Consider the following 7,049-nt stretch of genomic DNA (forward strand, 5'->3'; position numbering starts at 1 on the left):
CCTGGGGACCGAACGACGAACGAATCAGAACACATGAGCACAACACGAGCACACAGCTGAGCGGCAATCGAGCTCTCAGCACCCGATCACTCTTTCCACCAGAGACTTGGGATCTTTTCTCTCTTGCCTGTTTATAACCCCTACTGTAAGCCGGTAACATGAGCAGTTCCGCCCGAACCAATATAAACCCTTATGTCAGCACACTATCCAAACTAGACACGTAAATACAAATTTACTCGTTGGTGATCTAAAAACACAATAATTGGCAACCGCCAACAAGAACCGTGTTTCTTGGGCGAGAGCGCCACACTTTCCCATGCATGCCGATTGGCGTGCGCTGCACGTGCGGTACGGGCCGGCCTGCCGGCCTGCCGCATGAGTGATGCCGCGCGGACGGCCCAATGTGGGCGTGAAGGTGATATTCCGGCCGTCACGTTTTTGGATGAGGATTATCGTTTTTTTGAGGAAAATGAGGATTATCGTAAACAGCATTGGTGAACAAAAGAAATTTGGCGACAGAGTTTATCGGACGGTACACAGTGCTACTCCGGGGAATCAACGGCTAAATATATGCCTGGGATCATTGTTCGTACAACATAATTTCATCAACACAGTAACACGATGGAACTGAAAGTTCACTAGACAAACTAATGAGAAACACAATGTCATGCACGATCACACACATAACACACATACTTAGATCCCTCTATCTATCTACGTCCACAACGAGAGGATGCAGATGCACGCTGCTAGCTTGTCAGACGACGACCGCCTCGACGTTCCCGTGCCGCGACTCGGCCACGCTCGGGCACGCCATGATCTGGTACACCAGCGCCGCGACGGCCGCGCCGATCATCGGGCCGGCCCAGTACACGGCCTGGTTCTTGAAGCGCCCGCTGACGACGGCCGCCCCGAACGAGCGGGCCGGGTTCATGGACGCGCCCGACAGCGAGCCCGCGGCCAGCACGCACGCGCCCTCCGTCAGCCCGACCGCCAGCGCGCCCAGCGCCGTGGCTGCGAACCCCCGCTTGCCGCCGCCGCCGCCGCCTCCGCTCAGGCGAGGCTCTCCGACCACGTGCACCGTGTACACCAGCAGGAACGTGAGCAAGCCCTCCATGACCGCGCCGCCGAACCCGGTCATCGCCACCGCGATCCTCGTCGTTGGCACCTCCTGCATGCGCACGTTCATCGATTTTAGCGAGCGATCAATGTGAAACGACGACGGTTAGTGCCAGAAAGGAACTGATCGAGAGCGGTTACGACGACATGCCTCGCCGGCGGAGAAGAGGTTGAGGGAGAGGCAGGCCATGGTGGCGCCGAGCAGTTGCGACGCCCAGTAGAAGATGGCGCTCGGGACGCCGATGTGGCCGCCGATGGCGTAGGCGAACGTGACGGCGGGGTTCACGTGGCCGCCGGAGACGTCGGCGGCGATGAGGACCGCGGCGAAGAGCCCGAACGCCTGCGCGACGGCGGTGGCCACCAGCGGCGAGGCGCTGTTGGTAACGTCCGGCGTCGTCAGCATCCCTGGCAACACACATTCCAAACGCAGCGCACGGAGATGAGAAAAACTGTCCGTAATTACAATTGTATATCGACTCATGTGCATGGATGGAATGCAGGGGAAATTGACGTACGGGCAGAGATTGCGGAGCCGACGGCGGTGAACACGAAGAGGAAAGTGGAGATGAACTCGGCGAGGTACGAACGGAGCGACGGCGGCGAGAAGCAGTGCTTCAAGTGGACAAGGAGGTTGTTCGACGCCATGGCAGAAGTTCCTCGCTCTTCGCTGTTTCAGTGTTACGTTGCGCGCACTAATTCCGCACGGTCTCTGTTCCCGAGTTTTATAGCGAGCGAGGGAGAGGGGCGCGTCCGTAGAGTGAACTGAAACCGCGCCTGGGTGTGGGTGGTTCGCAGCGGTTGCTGCCGCGCTCGCGCGTGTCGGTTCCAAGTTCACACGCCCGTGTGTGCCTCCTGCCGCGGCGTATATACGCGCCTGTGAAAATTCGTCCAGAACATACTATACATTACAATTACATGGAAAGGCTGAACCGTACATAGTACATTTATACAGATACAGATCGAACGGTTCTCTCGCTTACAGCATCTTGGCACCGTTGGTGAAAATTAAACCAGAAGGGAAATGCAAACAAGACCAAACATAATCACAGCACGAAGCGATGACACGACGACGAATCGACGACGACGATGAAATGAAAACGACGGATTGCATTGGGTCCGGATCGACTTTCTTCACGGGTACTCCTGCTGGCCGACGGGTTGGTAGGAGGCGATGAACACGTCGCCGTAGACGAGCCCGGCCAGGCCGCCGCCGATGAGGGGCCCGACCCAGTAGACCCAGTTGCCGGCGAAGTTGCCGGCCGCGACGGCGGGGCCGAAGGAGCGGGCCGGGTTCATGGAGCCGCCGCTGAAGGGTCCCGCGGCCAGGATGTTGGCGCCGACGATGAAGCCGATGGCGATGGGCGCGATGGTGCCGAGGGACCCCTTCTTCGGGTCGGCCGCGGTGGCGTACACGGTGTACACGAGCGCGAAGGTGATCACGATCTCCATCACCACGCCCTCGATCTCGCTGATGCCGGAGACGCCGTGTGTCGGGATAGCCTGTGCACAGTTCGTTAAGCTCCAGAGTGAGAAGGTGCACAGTAAAAAAAACTACACAGCTACTGTAACGTGGCAAGAGAGACTGATCGAATCGAACCTGTCCGTGGGTGACGTACTGCAGGAGAAGGCACGCCACGGAGGCGCCAAGCAACTGGGCGACCCAGTAGAAGATGCCGGTGAGGACGGTGATGTGGCCGCCGACGGCGAGGCCGAAGGTGACGGCGGGGTTCAGGTGGCCGCCGGAGACGTTGGCGGCCATGGAGACACCCACGAAGAGCGCGAACGCATGGGCGATGGCGATGGCCACCAGGCCGGCGGGGTCCAGAGCGCCACCCTTTGTCAATTGCGCTGCACAAGACGAATTTGAGGTTGACATCCCTGGTCAGTGCTGTGAAAAATGAAATGAGATAGGATAGTAGGGGTGCTTGTAGGTGATGGCAACGTCGTCTTGGGTCGGTCGGCGAACATAGAAAGCAATTGCACCGATATTATTAAAGAAATCAGAAAGAAAAAATTTCACGGTGCAAAAGCACTGCATAGGAAATAAGAGAATACATAATCCTTTGAGAAGAGGTGAGCCAAATTCAGCTAATCGAGAATATAGAGGACAACATCAGTTGGCGTTGGACGGTGGATGGGGAATACACAGCCAAAAGCGCCTACTGCATTCAATTGCAGGGCACATTCAATAAACTGAAACTTCAACCGATTTGGAAAGTAAAGGCGGAACTCAAATGTAGATTTTTTTGCTTGGACTTTGTTGCATAAAAAAATTCGAACAGTAAACAATTTGATTAAAAGAAATTGGCCAAATGATCCAATATGCAAGCTTTGTGGTATTGACCCGGAAACACCGATACATCTTTGTAAGCACTGTACTTTCTCAAGGCAAGTTTGGTCCTTCATCAAGCGATGGTTCAACCTATCGTTGATTGATATTGTCGGAATGACAGGAACCCTGCACAACTACCAGCGAAAGTGCAGAATTAAGATAGACAAGGATCAGAGAAAGACGTTTGATGACATTATGATATATTTTTTGTGGAATTTATGAAAGGAAAGGAATCGAACAACATTTCAGAACAAGTCGCTGCAGCCTAGGCAAGTGGCACTCCTTTGCAAGGAAGATATAGAACAATACCAGTTGGCAACAAGATTTCATGCTGGACCACAACAGAAGTAGTTCTAGCATTTGTTGGTCACTGTTCGATTGCTCTGGTTTTGTATTTTTTCGACTTCAGGGTGTTTTTCTAGACTTTAAGTTGTCATTCAGGTGGGCATCTAGTTGGGTTGTCAGCCGTAGTGCCGCGGTAACGGTAAGCTTGGTCCCCTGTTGTTTGTTGTAATTCTTTTTTCTGGTTACTTTTTGCTCGTCTAATACCGGCAAATCTCGAAAAAAAAAGTAGGGGTGCTTGTGGTGGTAGAAGAGCTCACAGTAGGCAATGGCGGACCCGACGCCGGCGAACACGAAGAGGAGCGTGGCAATGAACTCGGCCACATAGGCCTTGAGGGACGCGGCGCTGAAGGAGTCGCCCAAGCTTCCAAATGCAAGCTTCACCATCTTTTTTTTTCCTCTGACGGTATTTCAGGCTTTCAGCCCTTGGACTGAGACACTGAGTTGAAATTCAGAGAAGATGGCTATTGCTTATCAGGCTGATGCGAGAGTTCCTTCAGCTCAGTGTCCTTAAATACACGTCATAAGGCGCTAATGGACCTGGTGCCCTGCCTCAAATATGCATTACAATATTATGGGCGGTGTGCAATGATCACCACATGATTGATAATTTAAATTTCGGTCATGTTTTGTGGCTGATATTGGCCGACCAACCGCCCTAACTCGCTAAATTGCTGTGGAATTGTGGTTGTTTAGGCCGAGCCACGTTAGGATACACCATCAGACAGCGAGGAGAACAAGACCTTGGAGCAGATATATGTTATCTCAATTCTCATCTCATGCCTAAACAAATCAATGGCGGTGCGGATTGATACTGAATCGATCCTTTATTTCTACCCTGCATCTATGCAAAATCTTCAAATTTATGAATAGTACATTAGCAAACATTTTTTTTTCACCATTCTTCCGTGGCGTGGTTCTTGTTTTGTTGTTACTAATTACAACATAGTATTAGAAGGGAATACTATTTCTATGCTAGGAGTAGCGTAGTCGGCGGATCATTACCGAGCTGCTGCTTCATTCACAGGACTTGGTTCTCCTGCAACAAAAGGGGAATTCCTCGGACCTCGTCCTGAGTATCTGACCGAGTAAGAGATTACCTGGATTAAAATTGTTACACACCTAGCGTTCAGGATTCAGGAATCTTATCGTCACTGCATGCTGAGAGTTCTGTAGTGATACATCATTCATTGTAAAGCTGTGATATAAAGCGGTTAAGAAGAAGGTCAGGTCAGGGATTGCGACAGGAATCCACTGAACATCCTACATTTGGGGTAGTTGAGGCGAACAAGATTAATCTACGGATCTTGCGCTGGTACACCAATTGAAAACTGCTAGTTGCAAGGTGATGGCAGGGCTCTTATGAGTAGCAGTGTCTTCATTGCAGTTGCAGTATTGCACAAACGAAGATGATGATGACGCCAAAAGGGCCTTATTTCTTTATGCTATCCTTTATGGTTGTTCAGTCCTTGTGTGTGTATATATATATATAGAGAGTTTCCTAGAACTCACTTTTCAATTAAAAGAAGAAAGGTATGCGCTCCCTACGTGTCAGACAAAATGTTTTGGGCCACTGAGTGGGAATATTCCCTAAACTTTCTCTGATCCTACGTGGGGGTTTTATCAGAAACACTATTGTCTGATGATTAGTCACTGCAATATTGTAAGCAATTTTTATCACGCACCTTTTTCCTGGGAAAGATTATAAATGCTTGAAAATTCCTCATGAATTGATTTATAGTGAAACATACTTTATTAGCATTGTACCCTTTTAGGTATCTACAAACTTTTAGGGAAAAAACGTGCGGTAAAAATTGCCACGTTATTACGTTTAAAAAAATTGCCATACTATTTTGGTAGTGACAAGTAAACTGAAAAGGAGGATGGTACATTAGTATAATGTAATTTTGCAGTATGGAGAGAAGTCATGCAACTGGTTCTGATTATTACCACGATGATATTGGCGACAGCCCAATCTGCAAGTGCCCTTAACTGCTGAAAAATCCTTACACTGCGGACACATAATATAACTCCCAATAAGAGGATGAATTGTGGTTAAGCATCAAATGTTACTCCAAAACAGTAATTACTATGTCAGAATGGTTTTATTTATGATCTCAGAAAAAAGAACCGGTTCAATTTTCAACTTTTAAAAGGGCAATATTTCTGATTCACAGTACGTATTGGATCATATATTAGTGAAAGCTGCCTTTTTCAAAACAAAAAAAAGGCTAATCAAAGGCTTAATGCCTTAGTGAAGTGGTTAGCACTTTTGGCATGCGTGCAGCCAATCATGCCTAAGGGCATCCTGCTCTCATTATAATTCGAAGAGCATCATAGCTAAGGTCTAGCGATGCTCTAATGATTATTTATGTTTTGTCACTAAACATATCATTGAGCAAAATACAGCAGATTAGAGACCGGGTCGTGCAATTTTCTTTTCGTATTTGAAACGCACGCTGCGCCTTGTCAAAATTTAAAAAATGCTAATGAAAGGCTTAGTTCCTTAGTGAAGTGGTTAGCACTTTTGGCATAATATGTAGAGGATAGGGAAAATTCACTTTATATTTCAACACTTCCTCTCATACGAAGACTCCTTAGGTCTCACAGGATGCTAGCCAAGATTTAAACTCGAGACTTCTACCTAGTTACTATATTAAGTTACATTAACATAAAATGTGTGTGGCCAATAGGCCTAAGGGCAGGTGTCTTGTCGTGCTCTCATTATAATTCAAGGTATATTAAGCCAAGGTCTAAGGGCTAGTTTGGAGCTGCTCTACTTCTTATTTTCTAATTTTGCTCTCAACTTTCGTAAGCCAAATAGGATAGCTCCACAAATTCTGCTCTACGAAAAAAAATATAGAGTTAGAGGGCAACTTCATGTTTTTTGTGAAGCTTCTCATGGGTTACTCCATAAACCTGAGGATTTTAACACTGAGAACGTACAGTTGTGAAAACATTAACCACTATTACCCCAACACAACATAATGTTTTCTTTTAGGCCCCATTTGGTACCACTCTTCCGGCTGCTCCGCCTCCAGCTTCACTGACTTCGCCAACCAAACGGGAATAAGAGGAACAACTCCTCCTGGAATTCGTGCTGAGAGAAGCTAAAGTACCAAAGAAGAGCTGAAAAAGCAAGACGACTTCGCCAACCAAACCGGAAGAGGAGGAACAAGTCCTCCTGGAATTCATGCTGAGAGAAGCCGAAGAACAGAAGATACGAAGCTCACCTGCGCGGGCACCCCTGCTGATT

At 48.6% G+C, this 7,049-nt stretch overlaps 2 protein-coding genes across 2 annotated transcripts; both read right to left on the bottom strand.

Moving 5' to 3' along the window:
- Window positions 1-543: 543 nt before the first annotated feature.
- Window positions 544-1,814, bottom strand: LOC136494372 (aquaporin TIP5-1-like). The gene is made up of 3 exons (XM_066490539.1): window positions 1,635-1,814; window positions 1,271-1,524; window positions 544-1,171 (listed from the first exon to the last, which is right to left on the bottom strand). The coding sequence occupies exons 1-3, from the start codon at window positions 1,762-1,764 to the stop codon at window positions 758-760; spliced, it is 798 nt and encodes a 265-aa protein (XP_066346636.1). The 5' UTR covers window positions 1,765-1,814; the 3' UTR covers window positions 544-757.
- Window positions 1,815-2,013: 199 nt separating this feature from the next.
- Window positions 2,014-4,258, bottom strand: LOC136493462 (aquaporin TIP2-3-like). The gene is made up of 3 exons (XM_066489549.1): window positions 4,054-4,258; window positions 2,717-2,967; window positions 2,014-2,619 (listed from the first exon to the last, which is right to left on the bottom strand). The coding sequence occupies exons 1-3, from the start codon at window positions 4,178-4,180 to the stop codon at window positions 2,251-2,253; spliced, it is 747 nt and encodes a 248-aa protein (XP_066345646.1). The 5' UTR covers window positions 4,181-4,258; the 3' UTR covers window positions 2,014-2,250.
- Between the last annotated feature and the right edge of the window lie 2,791 nt (window positions 4,259-7,049).

This window comes from Miscanthus floridulus, chromosome 11 (assembly GCF_019320115.1).
Source record: "Miscanthus floridulus cultivar M001 chromosome 11, ASM1932011v1, whole genome shotgun sequence".
Taxonomy (NCBI): domain Eukaryota; kingdom Viridiplantae; phylum Streptophyta; class Magnoliopsida; order Poales; family Poaceae; genus Miscanthus; species Miscanthus floridulus.

What these genes read in the sequence shown, in the direction of transcription:
- LOC136493462 (XM_066489549.1), bottom strand. Translation starts at nt 4,180, where the DNA reads ATGGTGAAGCTTGCATTTGGAAGCTTGGGCGACTCCTTCAGCGCCGCG. An exon ending in CGGGTCCGCCATTGCCTACT is followed by an intron (nt 2,968 to 4,053) that starts GTGAGCTCTTCT and finishes CGTCTTGTGCAG; the next exon opens with CGCAATTGACAAAGGGTGGC. An exon ending in AGTACGTCACCCACGGACAG is followed by an intron (nt 2,620 to 2,716) that starts GTTCGATTCGAT and finishes AACTGTGCACAG; the next exon opens with GCTATCCCGACACACGGCGT.
- LOC136494372 (XM_066490539.1), bottom strand. Translation starts at nt 1,764, where the DNA reads ATGGCGTCGAACAACCTCCTTGTCCACTTGAAGCACTGCTTCTCGCCG. An exon ending in CGGCTCCGCAATCTCTGCCC is followed by an intron (nt 1,525 to 1,634) that starts GTACGTCAATTT and finishes GTGTGTTGCCAG; the next exon opens with GGATGCTGACGACGCCGGAC. An exon ending in ACCTCTTCTCCGCCGGCGAG is followed by an intron (nt 1,172 to 1,270) that starts GCATGTCGTCGT and finishes GTGCGCATGCAG; the next exon opens with GAGGTGCCAACGACGAGGAT.